The sequence below is a fragment of the Anopheles arabiensis genome, chromosome 2, assembly GCF_016920715.1.
Source record: "Anopheles arabiensis isolate DONGOLA chromosome 2, AaraD3, whole genome shotgun sequence".
NCBI lineage: Eukaryota > Metazoa > Arthropoda > Insecta > Diptera > Culicidae > Anopheles > Anopheles arabiensis.
Window position 1 is genome coordinate 40928122 of NC_053517.1, and position 23745 is coordinate 40951866.

Sequence of the window (23745 nt, forward strand, 5' to 3'; positions counted from 1 at the left end):
CTGTGTTTTTGGCTGTCTTCAACCGTGCTGACAACTTCCGTGTGTGGATCATAGAAAAGGGAATAAAACGTGTATTTACGCAGCAGAACAAATCGGATTGTCCTCTTTTATTTTGCTCAGCGAATGAACAACACTTTCGAAGTTGTCCTAGAATTCAGCTGTGTTAGTTCAAGGGTCAATTCCGATAATAGCATGGATTAGTTACAAGCAAGGACGCTGGCTGCCAACCGTTCATTCTACAATCTGACATAGCAGTTCACCTCAAAGAACCTCTCGCGACGGACAAAGCTGGTATTATATAGCGCCTATACAGTACTGGTTCTCACATACGCCTCTGAGACATGGACACTATCCAAATCTGAAGAAACACTCTTAGCCGCGTTCGTGAGGAAGATGCTCAGAAGGATTCTTGGCTCCGTATGTGAGGACAATCAAGGAACCGATATAACCACGAGCTATACGAGATGTACGGCGACCTCACTGTCGTGCAGCGTGTCATGCTCGCTAGGCTTCGGTGGGCTGGCCATGTTGCACGCATGGAAACGGACGACCCATCCAGTAAAGTCTTTTTAGGTCGTTCACAAGGACAGAGGAGGCGTGGTAGGCCCAAATTGAGGTGGCAAGATGGCGTGGAGGCGTCTGCCATTAAGGCCGGGATAACGGACTAGCAGACGAAGGCGCGAGACCGTGAGCGGTTTCGGACACTCCTGAGGCAGGCCAAGACCGCAAAGCGATTGTAGCGCCGGATAAGTAAGTAAGTAGAGTAAGCAATCTCGCAGGATATGAGCTCGAAATGATTTGAGTCAAGTGAACATCCTCGCAAGACTCTGTTTTGGAACATAATCAAAATAATGTCCCCTTGTTGTTTAATAAAATGGTACAAGACAACTGTCTACGCAGGTACTGCTGAAAGAGTTTGATTACTAAGTTAATCATCCGACGGCGGAAAAATATGAAAAAGAAGAACGATGTGAAAGAAAAAAGAGGAAATCAATAAGAAGGAATAAATAGAAAAAGAAATTAGAAAGCGAAGAAACGAGAAACAAGCAACAAGAAGAAAACGTTAATTATAGCTATGTTTATGCATAGTTTGAATATAACTACTTCTCATGACACAGGGTTTAGCGATTCAACTCGAGACAGTAGGACACTTTTGCGATTCGACGTGATTTAATACTCTGACTGTGGCACGATTAATTAAATTGACAACTACTACGGATAGCAAATTTTGATCGCATGAACGCAACACACATTCATGAGACCAAACGTTGGTTTGATAGTTCTAGAAATGTGTGAGCCGAATCGCAAAACCCTGTAAGTCACCAACAGCAATGAAAAACCAACGCTCAGTACGATCTACTTAGGCTTTTATATTGTCCAATATCCATTGCATAAAGAATGAAACGCGTGAGCTAATCCCGGGCACACCCTGTGTACCACAGCGCGGGCCGGCCGATATCACACCGTACTGCACGAACCGGAAGTTGTACTCCGGGACCTGCGCCTTCATCGGGCCGCCCGAATCACCCTCACAGTGCAGCGTCGCATTGCCAAACCCGGCACAGATGGCGTAGCTGCTCAGACTGCAGGACACGGGCGGGATGCGTGCCTGCAGCAGCACCGGGCTGACCTCGAGCCGCTCCGTCAGTCCCCAACCCGTGATCCAGTACAGCGTCGGATCGAATCCCATCAGCCCGGTGGTAAACGGTAGACAGACGGGCGAAACGTCCCCTGAGCTGAAGTCGATCGAACGGTTCAACCGCAGCAGTCCGATATCATGCCCGGAACGTACGATCCGGGTAAAGTTGGGATGGAAGATCGCATCCTCCACTCCGTACCGTTGGATTGGAGCGGCGCAAGTGTCCTCCTCGCAGTCAGGATCTGTGCGCGTATCATACTCTCCGATTCGTACGTATCGCCTGTAAAGGAGAGGCTCAAGTTAGAGAGCGCTACCAGCAGCGTCACTGATCAAGAACTTACATCCGTTCCATCTGACCGTCGATACAGTGTGCCGCTGTAAGCACGTACCGCACGTTGATGATCGTACCGGCACATTCCGAACTTTCCGTGCCGGTTGTGTTGGACACGTACACGATCATGGCCATCCAGGGATACTGGAACAGCCGTGCCTGCTGACCGAAGGCGATTTTATTGACCGTTCCCGGGAGACCGCAGTTCGTCCGATCGAACAGGCGTATGTTAGGATGATTGACCAGACTCGCTGTGGCTGGGGCCGCAGCAACAGTGGTCGGTGGCTGGGTTGTAGGAGCCGGTGTAGTCGTAGTTTGTACGGCCGTCACATCGCAGCACACATGATATCCGGTGGCCTGGAATACGTTAAAAAGATCTCAAATATTAGTAACTACTTTATACTAACTACATAACGATCGATACAACTCACCCCTTCCGGCGTAGGGCAAATCGATGCCCGCAGGAAGCGTGCCTCATCCGGTGTGGCGGTCGTTCCACGGGTAGATATTAGACGCAGCAACCTCGCCACCGGTCCACATTGCGCCAGCGGAACACAATATCCTGGTCTATTGATCACCGTCGAGCAGGCCGTTAGATCCTCCCCGGCACGTATTCCAAATTCAACCTGTGGAGCTGAAGATTAGGGATGCATTACTGTACGAAAAGTAAGTATAGTAACAGTAACAGGTAAGTATAGCAAGGATTGACTATCCGGCTACGTGGTAATGAATTAAGTCACGAAAGCCTTATAGGCCGGCATGTCCGCGTAGCACGTTACGCCAAATAGAAGAAGAAGTAGCAGACAAAACCAACAAGTACTCTGTGAAGGGCAGTTTGACTCGAACCTTTCAAGTCAGAGCTATCCAACAGGGACTTGGAGAACTCTGACGGATGGTCCTGATTTGGGTGTTAGTAGATGCCATATCGTTGGGTTCGGTAGGTTTATAAAATCATAAGTTATTATAAACTAGATACAAACCCGAATATGATGGTCAACGGTCAATTTTGTTTTGTTTAACAAGTAGAGAAAGCGTAGATTTGATGTTTAATGGTCGGCAATTCACATAGAGTGAATTGAAACGCAAAACTAGATGGCACACAGAGCGAGTGAGTTCAACTGTAGATGAGTCAAACGAAACTAGACCTACAAACTGGAATCCGCATTGACAAAGGCATTCTAACAGATCATGTGTGGTCTGCTGACATGATCTAATCAATACATTGGCCCGATCCTCAAAAAGGATGTGAAATAAGCGATTCTGATCTGTGAGTGAAGCAAGTTCATACTAGAGATTATGATTGTTTATTAATTCACTGGACAATATAACTCTTGGTGAATGATCTTGATAAATATATATATATAGATAGTTTATACGAATAAAACAATCACGAGATACGTCAGGGCCGCCTTGAGTACAACCGGTCTTTGAAGGATTGTAGTGAGATGTTGAAGTCGAACAGCGAGTGAACTTCATCGAATGATCTGCACATGGAAGTAAGCGTGTCACCTGATCCATAGGCAGTTCGCCGATGGCAAGCAACGGGCGTGGGCGTATAGGGAACTCCCGGGGCATACAGATCTAGTTGTTGAAGCAGAGTTGGGCAGTCGTTAATATTAGCCGTTAATAACCCAGCAACGCATAGTTGCTGGGCAATGCGACGTATGTCCTTTAACGGCTGTAGTCCAAAAAGCAATATGCGAGTTTCATATGGCGGGTATAGGCTACCTGGTTGCCATGAGAGTACACTGACCGGCGTATCGAGAGAGTTTGCAGTGGATTGTCTCTAATCGATCTGACAGGTGTTGGGATGATGGCTACCAAACCACACTAGCGCACTCGAGTACTGGTCAGATGACGCTCAATCCCTGGGGGTGAATTCAGAGTGGTTGAGTTAGTTATTATGTGAGTCCAAGCTTTAGTTCACTCATCACGCATTGAAATCTAACTGTCGAAAGTTTTTTAGCTCACAAATAATTCATTTAAAAATGGGTAAAAAACGAAAAAATTAAATAATGTCTTGATTTAATTATTCTACTCATCTGCAGTATTATCACTAACTCACTCCTTTGTTCTGGCTCAGTATGTTCATCACTAATTCATATGAGTACATAACGAGTTCCTACGACAGGTCGGAATTGATTCCTTCATATACCCATCCGAGACCGGGTTAATCCGTTAATGAAGTTGCATGATCTATCATTTCCAGTTAGCATGAGTTTTGTAACTAAGTACTAATTCCTATTATTACAAAACGTACACATCTCTCGCAGCAAACACAACACACCCAAAACAAAAATCCCCAAATTGTAACGACACAATCTCATCCCACCGCACAGTAGCACAACTGGCCAAACGCACAGCACAGCTGATAAGACAAAATGTCACTCTCACTCAGAGGTCACTGGACCTGTGTGGGTTTTTTGTTGCTGACTAACCATTCAAAGCTGATTACTTACGCTCCTTGATGCGGTCCCGCGCGCAGCACAAGTAGTCCACCTGCTGCAGGTTCGTGTAGCACCAATTCTGCCGCACGTACACGTCCTTGCCCTCGGATTCGATGAAATCCAGACAGCGTTCCGACTCCGTGCACAGCCCCTCCAGCCCAGCCTTCGTTTCGCACTCCTTGCCCGCTTCCTGGTCGAAGATGAGCAGTTGCTCGGTGCAGCAGAGCTGCGACTGGTTCGCGACCGGATCGCACCCGATCGCGAACGCCTCCAGCTCGGATGCGATCGTGTTCGGGTCGTCGACCATGGCGCAGCGAGCCGGCGGCACACACTTCCCATCGTCCCCGAACGGCGTCACGCACGGTTGCCAGCTCACGCGCTTGGCCAGCTGCCGGGTGGCGGCCGTGATCGAGTTGAGATAGCGCTCCGGATCGCAGCACACGTACAGCTGGCCCGCCTGCTCGTGGCAGAAGTTGTCGCGTAGCAGCTTGTGCAGGCGACGGTCGTACCGCTTCTGTAGCACCATGCTCCGCCCGTAAACTGCCGGACAGTCTTCGATCGGCACGCAGTCGACGGGACACTCGAGGGCTTCGTTCGGTGCCAGCTCTGTGCGTCGATCGGCCGCTACCTTCCCGGTGCAACACAAATGCAGCGTCTACACGGCGGACACACTCGTGAGCGGGTTTAGCACAGGGACCCCCACGTCTCTTCTACCAATACTTACCCCATCCTTTCCGTAGCTGCAGGCACGCTCGCTCAGAAACGCTTCGAACTGATCGGCCGCACGAAACTGCAACCGCAGCAGGTGTTGCTTGATCGAGGGACATTTGGCCACCGGGACACAGCGTCCCGGCTGCGGTTTGGCCGCCCGCGTCTGACACGGCTGGTCACATCCAGCACTCACTACACCAACCACCAGCACCACCACAAGAGCCACGATGGATGGCCACATTGGGCTTTAGAATGTTTTGCCAACAACAAAGAGAGAAGCGCGTACGATCCCCGTTCGTACAACGCAGCTCGACAACGAAGCCGCGACTAACGACCGGCAGCAGAGCGCACGAGGCAAAAACCGCGAGGACAAATGCCGACAAAGCCCCATAACCTTCAAAGAACGCGCACAGCCGGATTATCGCTCTACGCCGCATCGATTGGGCGCGTCGAAGCGTCGAAGTCCAAGCGTATCGCGCTCGCATGCGCTCACTCGTGTCACTCCGCCAGAAGAAAGAGGATCGAATTTCAAGATGAACGACAATCTCCACCGCCGATGTCACCGCTCTCCGTCCTCCGTAGCAAGCCCAACCCCTGGCTGCAACGATGCGGGTGCCATCACCGTACGCGAGGGGGTGCGTTCAACCGGATCGGTCGGGTCGCTTCTTCCTCTGTCGCATGCGGCGTGACGTCACCATCTGGCCATCGGAACCAGTTGGGGGATTTTCCAGCACACCGCAAACACCCTTTGCAACCGCCCCTCCACTCAGTGCCAAAGCCATACGCCCATTGCGGATGGTTCTTGCTGCGGTGTGTCTATGCGTCGTTCGGCTTTCCGATTCTTCTGTGCGCGGAACGAGTTTCGCGAGCCTACCAAACCGGAACCCTTCACCAAAGATGGCTCTTGAAATAAACAGAATGCTCCCCGCCGAGCGCAGCGTTGATGAGGATCTGTTACCCCTCGCAGAAGCTGACCAGGCAGTGGTCTGCCGGCTGGTTTGGCAACAATGAATTAATTTTGTTTGCTTTGGAGTTGACCTTACAGAACATCGGGTCGATCTTGAGTCGAGTCGTGGTTTCAGATTGACGTTCAAGGTATGAGGATATTGATTAACGAATAATTTTGTTAAAGTATAATGAGATTAAACTGGACTACAACGTAGTTCTAGAAACGAACGAACTATTTGTCCCAAATGGACTGCTCCGGACTCGGGATGAAAGTGATAAATGATTTCCTTCGCTTATCAAACACCATCTAGGAAGCTTTCCAGAACTATCGAACGTTAACAATCGCCCTTAATTACTCTCCCGCAAGGGTTTGTTTGCTCAATTCGCACTATAAAAACGCATTAGCATGGCACGCGTTCCGTCAAAAATTCACCATGAAGCAAGCGTGCAGTTGCGTCCTGCTAGTGTTGCTGTGGCAGAGGGTAACAGCAGTGTTGGATCCACTGCGCCACAACGACTGCCACTCCCGGGCTGTGTCGATGGAAACACAAATCCTTGACAACTATCTGACGGACCAGCACACCGTCACCGTGATAGAATCGTGCACGGAAATTCCAATCATGTCGCCATACTGTCTGCACAATCCGGTCCCGCTGAATGCCTTCACCCTTCATCGGTAAGTGGTGGTGGTGGTGATGACACGCTGACGACACGTGTTTCCACTAACAAGAGCACTACAAGCTTAGTTTTCAGGCGTTCGTTCACCAATCGTTAGAGCACACCACCCAGGAGCTGGAGTATCGCACGAGCGAATGCTTCGTCGGCTCGGGCCACAAGGACGACCTGCTGACGGAGCTGCTGCCCTACCTTTCGGAGTACAACCCGCGCGCCAAGGTGATGCTCATCACGCAGGAAATGGCCGACCAGGAGCTGGCCGAGCTGTTCCATGCCGCCTGGTACCGGTACCGGTTGCTGCAGCTGATTGTGCTCAATCACCGCGCGAACGATACGATCGAGAGCTGCCTGTTTAACCCATTCCGCAAGGCACTCTCGCCGGAACTGCGCTACCTTCCGACGGGGAAGTCGGATTTGCACTGTCGCCTGCTGACGGACGGGCAGCAGCTGGATGCGTACAACCGCGAGCTGAACCATTTCATCGACGATCGCGTTTACAACCTGAACGGCTATCCGCTCAACATTGCGATGCACGTCAGCAACGGTTCGACGTCGGCGTACGACTGCATCCTCGGTACGGTAAGCTTCACCGACATTGACCAGGAGATCCTGTCCATCATGCAGAAGCAGATGAACTTCAGTCTGATCTTGCACAAAAACGAGCTCGAGCTGTCGATCGGGTACATCCACCAGAACGGGACGCCGGTCGGGGCGCTCGGGCTGATCGAGCAGAATGCGATCGATCTGGCGGCCAACTCGCGCATCATACACAACTACGACACGCGGAACCTGCTCTACCTGCACTACATCTCCACCGAGAAGCTTGTCTTCATAACGCCGCGCAACTACTTCCGCAATCGCGACAAAACGCAGGTCTTCATCAACCCGTTCAGCGTGGCGTACATGCTGACGAACGTGCTGCTTTCGTTCGGCGTGCCGATGATTATCTTCCTGCTCGAGTATGCCGCCCGCCGGCTCGATGTGCCGCGCGAACCGAGCAGCCACACGTTCGGCACCAAGGTGCTCAACCTGGTCGGGATCATCTACAACGTGTCGGTGAAGCTGCCCCGGGCCGACCGCAAACGGTGGATCATTGTGGGGCTGCTCGTGTACAACATTGTGTCGTACCCGATCTGGCAGGGCGTCACGATCCGGTATCTGCACCCGAGCAATCAGCAGGTCAACAACATCAACAGCCTCGAGGAGCTGATCGAGACGGAGCTGGAGCTGAAGGTATCGCACTACCACGAGCACATCGTGCGCCACGAGGGGCCACACTTTCAGAGCCCCGTGTACAGCGCGCTGTCGGGCCGGCTGTCCACCAGGAACACTTCCTCGCTGCGCGACTCGATCGAGCAGATCATAATGCACGGCAACTCGGCGCTGCTGATCGCGGAGGAGTATGTGCCGCTCGTGCTGGCCGGCAACTACCGGTGGATCCCGGGCAAGCCGGATGGCATCTGGCCGATACAGAAGCCGATCTACGAGTTTTACAAATCGATGGCCGTCCCGAAGACGTCACCGTTTGCCGGGACGTTCAACGCGATCGTGCTGCACTGCGTCGAGGCCGGCATGAACGATCGCTTCAAGCACCAGCTCGAGACGGCGGTACAGTTGATGCAGATCCGGCGCATCCGGGAGCATCCGTCGGTGCCGGATTACATCGTGTTCAACATGGAGCATCTGTTGCCGCTGTTCATCTTCTACTTTGCCATGCTGCTGCTGTCCGGGGGCATCTTTCTGATTGAGCTTGCGGTGCATGCGTTCCAGGCTTCGCGGGCTCGTTCGCAGCAGAGAGCACCACTGAGCGTACATGTTGAGGAGTACGTGCCGTTTGAATTTGTTCACTGATGTTGGAGGCATCGCGGTCTGTCTAGAGCGAGCTCGGAGCGTTCAAACCATTTTTTCTAATTTTGTCAACTTCATTTTCTGATCGGACGTTAAGATGTGAAAAATGCAAGATTAATTGCAAATTCCTATCTGTAGCTATTAAACAACCATTTCCATTCACTTCGTGTATTTCATACAGTTCATTATAAATCAAGTCTAGTTATTTGGCCATCTACCGTGTCCAGGGAAGCGTTCAATCAGGCTGCCCCTCACAATACCCGCATGTGAAGCTTATGTGAAGCTTATGTATGCACGCACGTTCCCGAGGATTACTTGACATCCCGCCACTTGATATGATTTTATCGCGCTCTGGCGCGTAGGTCTTTTCTAATACAAATTTATAACGACGAGTTCAATCACTCATTTTCACTGGAAATTAGACGCTCGCCTACGGCGGTCGTTACCGATTGAGCAATCGTACAGTGCTGGTCCCTAAAGCTAAAACAGCAACCGTAGCAATATATTCCTTGCCTCAACTAAACAGTAGAACACGCACGCGCAGACCGAAATTGTTCCTTTTGTGCTTTTAGCATACATTTTTGGAGGAGCGCAAACAGTCTTTTGATGAGGTTTCGACAAACAAATCACAAACCTTTGCTCTAATCGTTTTGCGCCTCCCTATGTGTATGTGTGTGTGTGTGCGCTTATTTGTCTTAAAGTCTTAGTCACGATTGCAAACGTTTCGTTGCAATCGCTTTTCTTCGGACGCGAAACGATCGGTTTTGGTTTGGTATCGTACAGACACGCGGACCGAGCCCACGGACCCTTGTTGATTTGCTATCCTATCAGGCTAAACTGGCACGAACGTGTGCACCTGTTGTACTATGGTTTGCAGTTCCGCCATCGTGTCGAAGGGAGGCTGCAGCGACACCAACCGCACGCCGCTGTTGTTTGTGGTTTCGATGTACGAGCGCTTCTCGAACACCTTCAGGCAGTTTCGCACTGTATCGGTGGATATGCTTTCGCCTGCAATGGAGTGGAAATCATTAGCATCCCACCGTTCAACCGTTCAGCGCTTCACATGTTTGCCATACGTACCATATTTACAGTCTCCCAGCTCAACCCGCGTGCTGATCTCTTTGATGCACAGCCGAATGAACTCCGATTCCACCATCGCGTTGCCGTCCAAGAGCTGGTGCAGCGACGACGCCACCGCTGAGTATGTGTTGGTGAAGGGCGCCAGTACCGACTCCAGCACCAGCCGGTTGCAGTGCGTTTCGGCCGGGAAATGTATCCGCGTCACATCGTCGTCCACCGCCCGGTACGGCCGACCACCGCCGCCACCGTTGGTGGAGTTGTGCTGATCGTCGAAATAATCGTCCAGCTCGTCGTCGTCCACGTCCAGCCCGTCGCACTCCAGATTGTGGGCCAGCTTGCGTGCCATCACCTGGTCCTCGGTGAGCTCCTGCTCCGGCTGGGACAGGATTTCCCGCAGGCATAGCTCCTGCAGCGTGTTCTCGAGCACGGTTTCCAGCTTCTGGCACGGTTTGCACAGGATGAACTCGTACATCAGCAGCTCGGCAAACTCCATGCACGCCGCCAGCAGCGCCCGCCGCCCGACCGTCACCTCGTCCGCGTGATCGTGCCGGTCCGTGCTGCTGTTCCGTTCCGCTTCACGCTTCAACAAGCCGGCACACGTGACGACGATCGATTCCAGCGCAAAGTGCGGTATGAGACAGTTCGAATAGTAGGACAGCTCGATCACGTTCGGAATCATCACCACCGGTTTGACGAACAGCTGCCCATTGCGGCTTTCCTTCGTTACCAGACCCGGGCCGAGCAGGTCGGCCGCGTACCGAATGACGTCCTCGGACGAGCCGGTGAAACCGAGATCGCGCACACCGTTCAGCACGGCGCGCAGCTCATCGAGCGCTTCCACCAGTATCGAGAGCGGCGCACCGTCGCGGAAACGGTTCAGCAACAGGAATGCTAGCGCGTTGGTCGTCATGACGGAGGTGGCCCGCGCACTGTCGTACACGACGTGCCGCGCAATGTTGTCAATTAGCTGCCGCTGGTCCTGCTCTTCCTGCACCACGTCCGTGCCGAACAGCGAGGAGGAAGATGGTTTGTGCTGCAATCGTCTGGTAGGAGGAAAAACGCATTAATCATCAACCCCATTTCTTCACGATTCGTGCTTCCAGTGCACTTACCGCATCTCTGGCGTGTAATTGTGCGCGGTGTCCGATTTGCGGAGCGATTTGATCAGCTCGCTTAGCGAGAACGGTTCGTTGAAGTCGATCCTCATCAGCCCGTACCGGGCTTTCAGCACCTTCATGATGGCGGACGCAGCCGAGGCGAAGCTTTCCGGAATTTTCTTCTGTCCCAGCTGCTCCCGCACAAAGTTTCCATCGACCAGCTTCTCGTAGTTGATCGAGACGGGAACGATCAGCGCATCGGCAATACTTTTATCGTTGAATGCATCGACAATCACCGAAAGAATGCCACTCTGTGGATGAAGCAAGAAAGAAAGGGTTAAAAACCGATCCTCCCGGAAATTCCCCGCCACACCCTCTCATCAGCAACCCACCTTTGGCATGCAGGGTTTGCCCGTGCGCGTACGGCCACCTTCGATGAAAAATTCCACATTGTGCCCGGCGGTCAGGCACTTCTGCAGGTAGGTGTGCAGGATCGCCCGGTACACGTGATCCTTCTTGCCCGTGAGCGGGTCAATCTTGCGCTTGATAAAGAACGCACCGTCGTAGCGCAGAATGCTGCCGAACACGGGGATGCGCAGATTGTCCCCACCGGCGACCAGCGGACACTTGATGTCGTTGTTCAGCAGTATGAAGCTCACCATAATGTAATCCAGATGGCTGCGGTGAAGTGGCAGAAAGATAAGCGGCACGTCCGGGTGCTTCTCGATGGCGCGCTTTATCATGTCCACCTGGGCGGGATGGGCGGCCACCCCCGACATGAAGCAGGGCAGCAGCTTATACAGCACCCAGGAGGTAATGCGCAGCACGAGGTTCGAGATCTTCGAGCGCATGCCGATCAGGATCTGGAAGTTGTTTTCAAGCGCAAACAGTGTTTCATCAGTACACGGCGACTCCCTCTAGCTCTCGGTCTCTCACGTGCACCGGCTCAAGTGGGTCACCCAGAGCCGGGTACTTACCTTGCCCGCCCTTCGTTCATGGCTGCGAAGCATCTCACTGTAGTAGCGATCCTCGTCGAAGCTTTCGTCATTCTCCGCCAGCCCCAGTTCGGCCCGTTTGTCATTGATCGATTCCTTGACCGCCGTATCCAGCGCTTCCTGCACCCGTTCGTCGGGCAGGACGGCACCGGCCACCTGCGGGTACGAGAAGCGGCGCACACGGGTGGCCTGCGCCAGATGCGGACACCAGACGCCCCAGTCGAACTTGCCCGGATTGTGCACGCGCGCATACTGCTCACCGGCGTGCGTCGTTACGCGCAGTATGTCAATCGCGCTGCGCCGTCGATCGTCCGCACCAAGCTGTGGACGCTGTTGAAGTTATGCGTCGTACGGGCGAGATGTTTTGCACCACAATGGGAAGAAATAGAAACAGACACACACAGAAAAAAACAGATTAGATACAGTGCGGTGCTCCCGTGTAGCGTGACGACGCGACGCGAGAATTGTATGATGATAACGGCCTTGCGCACCCAAAACTGTTCGAGCTGATAGATGCGATTCTGGTATCCGTTGCCAGCGACAGCAGCAACACCACCTGAGCTGCTGCTCCCGGGTGCGTTAGATAACGACCACCTTGAAATCCAGCCACCCGAAGCCCACATTGTGCGTGCTACTCGCACTGACTGTATCACGATTTCCAGCCAACAACCGTATTTTACAGCGTTGCGTTTTCACAAAAAAATCACTCTTAAAGATGTTCCTAACAACTGAGCAACTGAGTTTGACAGTACTCGGGGGGCTACTCTCCCGTGTACATTGTGGAGGGTAAAAATAGAACTTTAACCCGTGACAACCGTGAGCGATGCGTGCTGCGACTGGCAGCGTGAACGTTCCCGTGGGACGGATCAACTCGCCATCTCTCAGCGTTTCTTGCCCGATTTGTGGCGATCCTCATCGTCATAGAGAAACGATCGCCGGCGACGGTGAGCGGACGCGAGAGCGAACGATGTAACGACGCATTCAGGGGTGGATGGTTGCATGGGTGAGCGAGCGAGAACGGTGTCTCGTATATGATAAACATGCAAATTTTGCTAAGGAAACTGCGTACTTCGTGCCGCAAGCATTTACGCACGGAACATTGCTCAGTAGTAGTAGTAGCAGGCAAGAAAGATAAGGCGATATTTTATTATGCTGTTGTTCATTCATGCTTTGGATTGAATGCAGTTGACGCGCTAGGGAGGGAGTTTGTAAAGAAAATATGTACTACCAAGTACATGAGAGAGTATTTTAAATTCGTGAAAAAAAGACTCAATTCTTTAAATACGTTTAAATAACATGTTGTTGGACGTATTATTCAAACGCGCATCTTATGAAACATTCTTATAATTAAGAGTCATAACTATGTTTCCATTAGCAGCATCAATCAACTACCCAAAACCCACTGAATGTGCAAGAGGTTAGTAAACAGCTCGTGAAGGAGATACACACACTCTTGTTAGTATTGTGCACTTTTGCAAGGCGTTTAGTAGATGAAGTTGAAAGCAGATGAACAAATGATCGATCGGTTGGCATTACACGGCAAACTTACGCTTTCTGCTGGCGAGCAATGGGGACATGCCAGGCCAGGAATTGGTTTCAATTCCGGTTGCACTTGCGGGATCGGCGTTTCCTTTATGTGGAAGAGACTTTGCTGTCGCACCTGGCAGCGGACGAAGGGTCGGGAATTTGTTTTTGGTGAAACATAAATACAATCCAATTTTGTACATTAATTCACGTTCAGTAGTCATCCATATCGTGCAGCAATAAGTCACAGCAAATCATCGCATGTGTGTCGCAGTATCGAAGTATTGGTCGTTGGCAGCATTGGTGGAGCGTTTTGTTGTGCATTTTTGTGTGTGTTCGTGTATGTGTGTACATGTGTGTTTTTACATCGATTCCGTGTGAATGCAATGAGAATTTGCAGTTTACAGTAAAATGAAAATAATAATAGAAAACAAAACAAAAGATTAGAATAAAAAGCAATAGGAGTCCTGCACCAACACTTGGATTTTGTGTGCGCGGAAGAAAATAAGGAGGGAGTTATTTACACACTTATTGCCCTATCACAAAGACCAGTAGCACACCAGCCCAGATAGTAACCAATTAATTACACACACTGGCTATGTATCATTAGCACGGAGGAACTGGCTCGATTTTCGGGGCAAGATGTCCCACATACCATTCTATCATTATCCACATTCAACTGACGCTGGCGCCGTCCAGCCTCGCCGAAGCGCTTCAGCATCGAGTAGGTCGAAAAGCCTCCATTCGGTTGGGCGTCCGTGCCCGGCCCAAACACGCTCGGCAAGCGGAAGGATCCGTACGCCTCCTGAACGCGGTTCGATATGATGTCCACCATATCGATTGCCCTGTGGAGGAAGGAAAAACAAAACACTGCTTAGTAATCGATCAAAATGTCACATACATTATGCACTGAAGCTCCTGCTTCGCTCTGCAGCACGTCGCTTTCCACGTCGAATCTGGCGTAACTGCGTAAAAGAGAACTGGTCGTAACAAGGTCGGCACCATTAAACAAGGGACACATTATCGCTCGCAACGTGGCACAAGGGTCGCGATCTGTTAACCTATAGCAATGAAACCGTGCCATATTTCAATCAGCTCTAGAACAATCCATTTCGGAGATTATTATTAGTAATCTTCTTGTCAGCTTAAAAGTAGTGGAACTGTCTTATCACTTAGCAGTTAGCTTTAGTCTGTATTGTCTTTTGGCAACTACTGCCAGACTCTATTTCATTCGACAATGAGATTATTGTTCATAAGAAACATTCCATTGCTATTGTCGTTTGAAAGCAGCGATTAAATACGATCCAATCTTTAGTACACTCCTTTAAAACAATCAAGTTACATTTTAATGATAAGTGCAGCTAATAATAAAACAAACAAAACATACTAAAAATATAAACAACAATCAAACAGCTACTATTGCTTCAGCCACACATAAAAACGTACAACACAAATAATAAACAGATAAAAAGACAATAAAACCACTTGACAGAACAGTTACATCAAGTGCCCTGAAACTGCCTGCCACATGCCACATGGTACTTAATGAGCTTCCCCTCCCCCCTACCCCCAATGGGGGATATAAATATCCAATGATAGCGTTCCGATTCACACCGCCCACCTAATCTTGGCAACGTGAACTTTGCCCAAGCCGGAGGATTAACGAGCCTCTCCAAGCACACAAAGCATGGCTGCACTCCAGCGCGTGTACCGAACCACCAACCCACCCACCCAACGATTGCCCTTTGTTTCTTGTTAACCGACAGGATATCGATAAACCGATCAGTTAAATCACTCATCATCCATAATCGATGTCCAAAGTCTACGGAAATGATTCCACCACAGGCTAGATGACCCGGCGGCGCTATGCACACGGAACCGTGGTTGGGGACGTACCACAAAACTCGAAAGATAAACGAAACTTATTAGTAACGCCAGGACCAGCAAACCTGTAACTACGCACGATCCCCCCAGCAAGGTTCAATTACCACACCCAAACTGTACCCAACTGTCCCTACGCCCCTGGAAGTGTCAAGGTCAAAAGGGCTAAGATCGGACCAACGCGAAGCGACAGATATTGGAGATAGGGACGAGAGAGGGGCGGGACGTGCGAACAATAGCAGATAAGGGCTGTTTTGGATTTTGTTGAGTCTTTTTTGGTTTGTTGTTGCAAAAATAACCATCATCAACGATAAGTGCTTCGAAGGGTGCCAGGCACCAGCGGATCAATATTTGTAATAATGTGCTTGGACTGCTGGACTGGAGGGTGGTATAGCAGCAGCGCAACAGCAGCAAGAGCAAACAAATATAGTAATGTTTATTGGTAGCGTTCACACACAGAGCCTAGACATTATAGGAAGGGGATATACAACCCCCCTTACTGAGAAGCGAGGAGTAGGGTTGATACTACTGATACACTTGCAAAAGCCCCTACAACCCCATCGCCACGCTCTTGACACCCGCGCAATGACGATCGTGCCTGCCCTTCCCGCTTTTGTTTGCTCGAGAGGTGGGGTGAGATTGTGGAAAAACAAACCGTCGTCATTTGTGGTTAAAGAGCTATACAACGGTAATCAATTGATTTCTAGTTAATTGATTATCAAACTTGCAAATCTCGAATATTGGCCAAAGCTTTTAGGATATTGTATTGATGTTTTTCTTTGTTCTTAGTTATGAAATAGATAAAAGTGTTGACATAAAAGTTATGATGTTTTAAGTGATTCCTAAAAATCGACAACAAATATTCACAGGTCACTGATGCAACCCTTTCAATACTGCGTAGCTCAATTGTATGTCTGCTTTGAATCCACATCGCAACGTTGTCCCCGACACCGTGCATATATTGAGACCAACGTCTAACCCTTCCCGACTTCTTAGCACAGCCGTAGCCAAAAAGATCATTCCATTCACTCGATTCGCCTCAGAGAAAGCGGTACTACACGACAAGGGAACGAAGCTGCCCAGTAGTACCGCCAATTGCATTGCATTGCATTTTGTTTTTGCCATCGACGGCCTTGACACTCGGCGGCTGTACGCAATATCTGTTCGAGGCAATGCATGTGTGTGCGGTCTTATTACAAGGCAGAATGCATGCAACGGAGCGCAAAACCGTCGATCGCTGTGTGAGCACGGAAAACAAAATGTAACCGCACTGAGAACGGAGAACTAAATGGACATCCTCAGATCTTGCTGTAGAAGGTAGCACGTCCCGATCGTACTGCTCGAGCACTGGCAATAGAGCGCATCCCGCAATAGCCGTTACATCACAATGCGCAGTTCATTGCGTAGAGTTTTTGTCATTGGTCAAACAGGTTAAAGAACCGCAACAACACTACTTCCTAGTGCGGACAACAATCATTGGCCCGAATGTCTACACTAGCACAGGTCAGTATCGCCTATTGTACACATTATTAATGGATTCGAGTCAGTAAGTCATCGCGGCTACACTGCATCAACACGAGTAGTACATCATCCATCGGACAAATGATGAAACAATGTGACTAAACAGTTTTTGTGTTGCGTAAATTGCGTTCTATTTCAAACTGTTCCAGGTAGTCGGAGCCAGGAAAGTTTACTTAGCTGTTCTAGCTAAGTCGTTCTTGTTCCTTTTTCCATCATATTAAGTAAGCAGCGTCTCGTTGTAAGCCGATCTTGTTTTTTTGTGCAACAAAGAAAGAAAGAAAGAAAGAAAGAAAGAAATTGCATTCGTTCCTCCCGCCTGTGTACGTCACACAGCTGCGGAAATGATAGGAACACACATCTGCAACGGATCAAGGAACGTCTGCGTATCGTGGGACATATCCCGTGCACTTGGGATGGACTTTGGAAGAATGATCGACACTCAATGTGAACAAAGGTGTGAGGAATTGATTTGGTACGATTAGTACCAGTTCTTGATGGAATGTTAAGTATGTTATCAATACTGCTTATGCCTGGATTATCCACAAACACATTAGTGAGTTCTTCGTTGAATATTCATGCATTTTGTACCGAGATTTGGATTTTGATGAACGATCGCTTTGGCGACTTGCAATCGTATAAGGAATTTTATGAACTGGTTCAGACAACACGTACCAAGCTGCTGTTTGGAATACAATGGAGGTCTTTAAAGCAGATTCTACTGTCCTGTAGAGTCATCCGTTTCAAAACAATTCGTCAACACATTTTAAAAAGTTCATCATTCGATCATTCCACTATTTTACATACCTGAAACAAAACACACTCACACAGACACAAATACCTAATCGAAAAATATTGCAACGGCCCACGTCTTCACACGATCAACAACATTTGCTAACAAAAGCATCATTATGCTCGTTACGATTGAAACGATCGACCCCGTGCGCAGTACAGGAGCAACACGTATTGAAATTGAAATCCATTTCGTGACGCGGTTAAGTGAGTTATTCAAATTCACAACGACGCGGACTGTGTGCTCGTTTCTTTCGCACACGGTAGTAGCCCTATCACCCCACCCAAACAGGAGGTTGGCCAACGAGAGTTGGTCAGTTGGTCAGAAACGTCCCGGAAACGCCTTGCCGGAGCATGCAGCACGTACCGAGGCACTTGACAGAAACCAATGCCACGACCAGCCGAGACCTCCATCTCGGCTCCGCAGGACAGGAACTTCTCTATAATGCGCTCATCGTTCACGTTGGGGATGAGGTTGGCACGGAGCGTTACCTTCGGGATTGTCGCAGAAGCGCACACATTGTGCGGACTTTAGTGCAGACACGTACGGACGCGTACCGAGGTTTTGAACTTGAAGACTCGCACGGGGAGAACTACTGTGGAACTTCCGCAATTATACCACCTACAACTGGCACTAACCCTCAGGCCCGGGAGGGCCTCTCCGAGGGCCATCGTCCAATCTTGCACCACCATCGCCAATCAGTGCAGCAAGATCTGCAAAGTTTGCACAATCTGATTCAATTCAACGCTGCCGGATTCGATTGATCGATTTCGCTCGGGGAAGTAACCGTACCAACAACAACAAAAAACTCCCCCCGGGGTGGAATTGAAGCAATAAGAAAAAGCGGCACGCCGCCTGACATAACCACATCACACGCCGAGCAGCAGGAACACAGCGAAGAACGAAGATCGTTTTCAAGGCAGTGCGCGAAACAGAGGTCCCTCCGAAAGGTCAATTCGTAGCGCGCAGAGCACAACTAACGTTGATAACGAAGCGCGCTCGGACCCGGCTATGGGTTGACTCGTTCCGCCGATCTGGAGCGTGATCAGTGCACCGATCCAACAGCAGCAGCGACACATGCATAGTTCCAACCCGGTGATTCGACCGATCACCGTGTAACGCATGATCAGGCACCGCCGTCGAGCGCGGTGGCAACCGCGATCCTTGGCCGATCGTGACAGAGTTCTCTCTCTCTTACCGTTCTTTGTTGAAGAAGTATCCGATGATACAAAGGAACAGCAACACTTCCAAAATTCCCAGCATTTTAATGAGCTTCCGAGTTTCACCGCGTCCACAGTCAAGATGAGTTTAATCGTTTGATTCTGCCTTGGCCGTACCAGCAACGTTACAGATATTCTAAAATCAACACTTCCAACACGGCAGGTCCTGCCGACAGGACCTTACAGACCGGACACACCTACACGCAACCATACACACCGTACCACGGGTATCTCACAGAGACAATGCACAGTTTATGACTTTCGCGATCAGAGTTTTTCCTCGATTTTACTCCTTTCACTTTTTATCCGCTATAGAGCATGACGTACCGCGTCAAAGCTGAGCTGTGGCCTCTTACAATGATTGTGAAGAGTGTTTGGATTTTGTTTTTGTTTTTGGCAGCGGTTCAAAATCGACCACAACGACCAACGACTAGCCCCGTATACAGAAATACCCAAAACGCTCGAGAAGTCTTTTCGGTTTCTCGCGCTATTTCCCGAACACCGCGCGTGATCGATCGAATGCACTCTCGACAGAGCGCGCACACTCATCAATGGGGATTCGCACCGCACAAAACCGCAATTGCACTAACCGACCGAAACCATACTCGTTCTCTCTTCAGTAGATGCAACCCATCTACCCAACTACGAACTGGGACAGATGGAGGAATGATGCCACTTCCAGTTTGCCACTGCACCAGTGGACGGGATCTTCCAAGTCAAGAACGGTGGCACACAAACACACACACGCAACCACGGTCGAACGATGGCACACACTGTCGCGGGACACGGGCGTGTAATCACTAATCAAGGCAACAACAGAAAGAAAAAACTCAACTCAATCGCTCTCCGCGTAAGGGTCGCGCGCGCACATGCTGCTGCTGATGCCAGCGGCCGCTCGTCTAACCATATCCGAACGACGATAGAGCAGCTATCGAGTGACTGCCGGCACCGAGCGACGTACACGATGATTTTGTTCGTCCACAATCGCACATTCGCACGCTCCCGCCCGCCCGTCCGGCTCCCAACCCTCCCCCCCGGAGGCGGTGCAGGGTTTCGATGCTTTGAGGCTTTTACAGGCGGAAGATTATACGCCATCGCACGCACACACACTCTACAGGCAGGTCGCGGTATACCCTCCCCTCTCGGGGTGACCCCTCCCTGCGCCCAAAGGCAAAGTTTTTTCGCGACTCAGTAGTACTATGGCGGGCCACCACACATAGAGAAGGGCCTATGCTCCTGCGTCTATGCCGATCGGGGTGTGTGCGTGCCGGCAAATGTACTCGGGCGGGCAGCAGGTTTGACTGATAACCCCGTGCGCATTGCAATCTATGGCCAAGGGAAGACGAGCAGGAAGGTGGGTGCCAAGGGGAAGGAATGGTTCGGAGCAATGTGGCACAATGGACTCCGAGCTACTAGTGTTACACTCAGAGCGTCGGGTTCGGTAGCGTCTTCGTCGTCATCGTCGTCGTCTTTGTTGATCTTCACGTCGTGTAGAGAAAAGCTTTAAAACCCTTCCCCTCACCACCACCACAACTACGTTCCGATAAGAATAAGCGAGTGCGACAAACGCCCTTAGCAAATGACAATGCAACCAACGAGGGGGGACGGTGCTTGCAAGCGACCGGACACCGGATTGGATTGGACATACACGAGAAGGCAAAGTGCACACCAGTACATCATCTCGATCGGTTTATTGACAACAATTCAAAGATACGATCGGTTCGAATTTGTAAATAAAATACACAAACAAGCAACTCAAACGCTTTCCACAGCCAACGTGAATTGGCACATTAAATACAGCCTACCAAAAAGGGATACCAACAATACAGCAGGTTCCGACGGCTTTGCGGAAGCACAAACAAGGAACGGGACAGCTGATTCAGAGGGAAATAGCGTCGGTAGTATATTATTATGTCTTTGCCGCTGTACGGACGTATATTAAGAAGCAAAACAAAAATCTCATCAACGATCTGCAAGAGCGCGAGCACACTTTCACTGTGTGCGCGTAGCGCTGACCCTCCTCAACAGTGTGTATCGTGGCCTAGTACTCTGCCTAGCTTGTTAGATAAATCCGAGACCTAAGTCACAAAGCAGGAGAGATCTTTCGCCTACAACAGCAGAAGAAAGATCTTTATGCAATGAGAAAAAGTAAAAAAAAAACAAATAGAATAATATATAGAATAATATATAGATTTTTCAGGGGTTCTCGTAGTTGTGGGACACTTCCTTGACTTTTTGTTACTGGAAATGAGTTTCATAAGATGGAAATTGGACTCTATGGCACCCTTTTTGGACAGGCTTCTTCAAAATTCCTATTGGATTTGTCCAACAAGGGTGCTATAGAGTCCAATTCCCATTACTTTAAGTTCATTTCACGTAAGAAGGAGTCAATAAAGTGCTCCACAGCTATGAGAACTCCTGGAAAACCCTGTAATGAGGATCGATGGGACAGATAGAAGCTCAATTCGGGCAATTATAGATTGCGCTGTAAATCAAAAATTAAAAGATTATTGTGAGATTTTAATAAAATAATTCTAAATAAAACAAGTAATCCAAAATATTCCTTTCTAGAAAAGCGATATCGCGTCAACATCTGCCAAGCAACAGCAACGCACGCAATTCCAGCACGCGCGCCCGATCGCGTCAAAACCGATTAATGTAATTCACACGAAATCCTCCAAATTCCGCTAAGCTAAACCTGCAAATAGAGTCCGCGCTTATCTTCCTCGCCAAAGCCGCACGCTCGTCCCTGCAAAAGGGCACCGGGCGACCAAAGTTCAGCCTGCCCCCCACCGTACCACGAGTTCTCTGAAGAGAGGGTTCATTTCAGACTCATCAAATCACCCTGTGTGCAAATCCCAACTTTAGCAAAGCTACCTTACCAATCTCATGCTGATTAGATAAGAAGTTTTAGATAGTGGCATAAAAATGTAAGTACTTAATTTTTGCTACTGTCGCGTGGGCGTTAAGGGAGCTCGAATGAAAGAAGCATTTAAATGGCATTGCTAGCCAAATTTTCCAACGCAAATTCGCCTAAAGCAATCCTGATTGATATGCAACAACAACAACAAAACTCCCCGTTAAATCGCTACCTCCCGTTTGACCTCCAGCGCAAACAGATAAGCTACATCCCACCGTCCCCGTACACCGCGAACTGCGGACTGTTTCGTGACGTAAATGAGATGCTATGCCATATCTCCACACCCTTGCGAACGAAAGCGGCGGAGGCGAACGCCGAAGGCTCGATCGACTGGCGAACGGCGGTCAATTTGTACGTTTGCCGGTCGTCGGTCGCGGACACGAACCGCGCACCGGACGACGCGTGCTTGCTTACTGATACGCCATCGCAACGACTTTCGCGGTGGCGTGATGCTAGCGCGCACATGCATAATCGCCTGCTGCTCTGGTCGATGCATGGCTGCATGGGGGGGTTTAGTGCGAATGCGCAGCGTTTGAGCGGTTGAGCTATGTAAACAGCTTGTGTTTCGGCAGCTTCGTTCCCCGCGCGCGGGTCGGAACTAATGACGACGTCATGGGAGGTAATGGTTGCGCGCGCTTTGCGCGCCGGAACAACGACGATCACCGATCAACCGTTTGGGAGGAAGATGAGTGTGTGTGTGTGTATGGATGAGTTGTTGTAGCGAGAAAGCAGCTGGTAATTTTGTACCAGGTTTAGCATTCGCTTGCGAGCATTCGAGTCGGGGCTACCTAGAATGAAGAGGAACAAGCTTATTTGAACACGTAACGCGACGCTCTAATTAATGCTAACTGAATAATTCAACTTACTCACTTCAGCAATTGTCGGGCAAATGAAGGGAGGGGGGGGGGGGGCGAAGGTATCAGTTTGGTTTGTTTATATGCAAATTGGAAAGCATTGAAAGTGTTGGGTACCATCAACATTTTGGAGCAAAATATTGAGCAATCTTTGTGGCATGTAATGTCAGTGACGGAGCTAATATCAGCGAAGACAATCAGTAATGCTCTTGCGAAACACATTTTTGATTATACGTGTTGGAAAATTTTCCCTTTTGGAAAGCATTGAAAATCGAAACGTAACGAAACCGACCCACACAGACGGTCGGTGCACCATCGTCACACCAGCTGCAGTCCTTCAAAGGGTTTGTTTACATTGGCCGCTACAATTTAGCTTTCGAAGAGACCGGCTCGCAAAAATAATCAAAATAATCGACACAGCACAAAATGACTCCAAAGTAGCACTAAAAACATTTGAAATAAAATACACATATTGCAACAGCAGCTTACCTGACGACTGCGTTCCCGTGTGCGGCAATGCCAACTTATGCACCGCTGTTGCGAAAGTTCCACTCCAGCTCAGAAAAGTTCGAGGACGCTCCAAAAGCAATGTACAACACTGAATACAACTTTAAATTTTGCAATTAATCGTTTGATTCGATATTCATCTGGGATATGGTACGATATTTGCCACGTTTTGGAAGCTGATCGGCGGATCTGTTTTCACCGAAATAATTACAAACATCGCTCAACGAAACTGTCAAACCCATCCGGCTATTTAACGAAACAAACGTCAATCGCGCATGCGGCGTTTAACGAATGTATGTGAATTGAAAAGTTCCTAGCCTTGATGAAAAGTAAAAATTGGAAAATAAAGTCCACGTTTATCACTTTCAAATTTTCTCGTTTCGATTACACTCTGTAGCAATAATCTATTTTGAATGATTTTCTGCATACGAATTGAGCTTACTTTTTCGATCAATTTCTGCACTAAATTATGCAAAGTACATCTACCGGCGGATACGGTTCGTCGATCCATGGTAAGATTAGGAATCGAAATTTGGATAAATATCGGGGCAGTTATGGGTTCAGTGTTAGTTTCTGGACCGAGACAGGATCTGTACTAGTTCTAGGGTAGACATGGTAAGTATCACTTCCAGAAGAGAGACGTGATTTTCTAAAGCATATAGAAATTGTTCAGCATTCACATAGCAAAAGAGTAGGATAAATACAGGCTAATATGCTGCTTATCGTTAATAGCGAATTCGATAAAATAAAAGTCAAA

At 49.4% G+C, this 23745-nt stretch overlaps 3 protein-coding genes across 7 annotated transcripts; 1 reads left to right on the forward strand and 2 right to left on the reverse strand.

The window, feature by feature from the left end:
* Window positions 1–1350: 1350 nt before the first annotated feature.
* LOC120901474 (serine protease 7-like) lies at window positions 1351–6223 on the reverse strand. Its single transcript, XM_040309453.1, has 5 exons — window positions 5142–6223; window positions 4430–5072; window positions 2402–2604; window positions 1981–2327; window positions 1351–1919 (listed from the first exon to the last, which is right to left on the reverse strand). Exons 1-5 carry the CDS (start codon window positions 5367–5369, stop codon window positions 1361–1363), a joined length of 1980 nt encoding a protein of 659 aa, XP_040165387.1. The 5' UTR covers window positions 5370–6223; the 3' UTR covers window positions 1351–1360.
* Window positions 6206–8761, forward strand: LOC120901467. Its single transcript, XM_040309440.1, has 2 exons — window positions 6206–6752; window positions 6823–8761. Exons 1-2 carry the CDS (start codon window positions 6511–6513, stop codon window positions 8600–8602), a joined length of 2022 nt encoding a protein of 673 aa, XP_040165374.1. The 5' UTR covers window positions 6206–6510; the 3' UTR covers window positions 8603–8761.
* LOC120901437 (glycerol-3-phosphate acyltransferase 1, mitochondrial) lies at window positions 8752–23207 on the reverse strand. Of its 5 annotated transcripts, none has more exons than XM_040309412.1 (8): window positions 22971–23207; window positions 13951–14140; window positions 13321–13431; window positions 11754–12101; window positions 11169–11639; window positions 10792–11087; window positions 9680–10722; window positions 8752–9607 (listed from the first exon to the last, which is right to left on the reverse strand). In XM_040309412.1, exons 2-8 carry the CDS (start codon window positions 14128–14130, stop codon window positions 9432–9434), a joined length of 2625 nt encoding a protein of 874 aa, XP_040165346.1. In that variant the 5' UTR covers window positions 14131–14140; window positions 22971–23207; the 3' UTR covers window positions 8752–9431. The 5 variants fall into 5 exon arrangements, with proteins under 5 accessions (XP_040165346.1, XP_040165328.1, XP_040165337.1 ...); XM_040309394.1 differs by lacking the exon at window positions 22971–23207 and adding an exon at window positions 18686–19658; XM_040309403.1 differs by lacking the exon at window positions 22971–23207 and adding an exon at window positions 17979–18109.
* Between the last annotated feature and the right edge of the window lie 538 nt (window positions 23208–23745).

What these genes read in the sequence shown, in the direction of transcription:
- LOC120901474 (XM_040309453.1), bottom strand. Translation starts at nt 5,369, where the DNA reads ATGTGGCCATCCATCGTGGCTCTTGTGGTGGTGCTGGTGGTTGGTGTA. An exon ending in TTTGCCCTACGCCGGAAGGG is followed by an intron (nt 2,328 to 2,401) that starts GTGAGTTGTATC and finishes AACGTATTCCAG; the next exon opens with GCCACCGGATATCATGTGTG. An exon ending in GACGGTCAGATGGAACGGAT is followed by an intron (nt 1,920 to 1,980) that starts GTAAGTTCTTGA and finishes TCTCCTTTACAG; the next exon opens with GCGATACGTACGAATCGGAG.
- LOC120901467 (XM_040309440.1), top strand. Translation starts at nt 6,511, where the DNA reads ATGAAGCAAGCGTGCAGTTGCGTCCTGCTAGTGTTGCTGTGGCAGAGG. An exon ending in AATGCCTTCACCCTTCATCG is followed by an intron (nt 6,753 to 6,822) that starts GTAAGTGGTGGT and finishes CTACAAGCTTAG; the next exon opens with TTTTCAGGCGTTCGTTCACC.
- LOC120901437 (XM_040309394.1), bottom strand. Translation starts at nt 18,750, where the DNA reads ATGCTGGGAATTTTGGAAGTGTTGCTGTTCCTTTGTATCATCGGATAC. An exon ending in ATGTGGATAATGATAGAATG is followed by an intron (nt 13,432 to 13,950) that starts GTATGTGGGACA and finishes GTCCGCTGCCAG; the next exon opens with GTGCGACAGCAAAGTCTCTT. An exon ending in ATGAACGAAGGGCGGGCAAG is followed by an intron (nt 11,640 to 11,753) that starts GTAAGTACCCGG and finishes AACAACTTCCAG; the next exon opens with ATCCTGATCGGCATGCGCTC.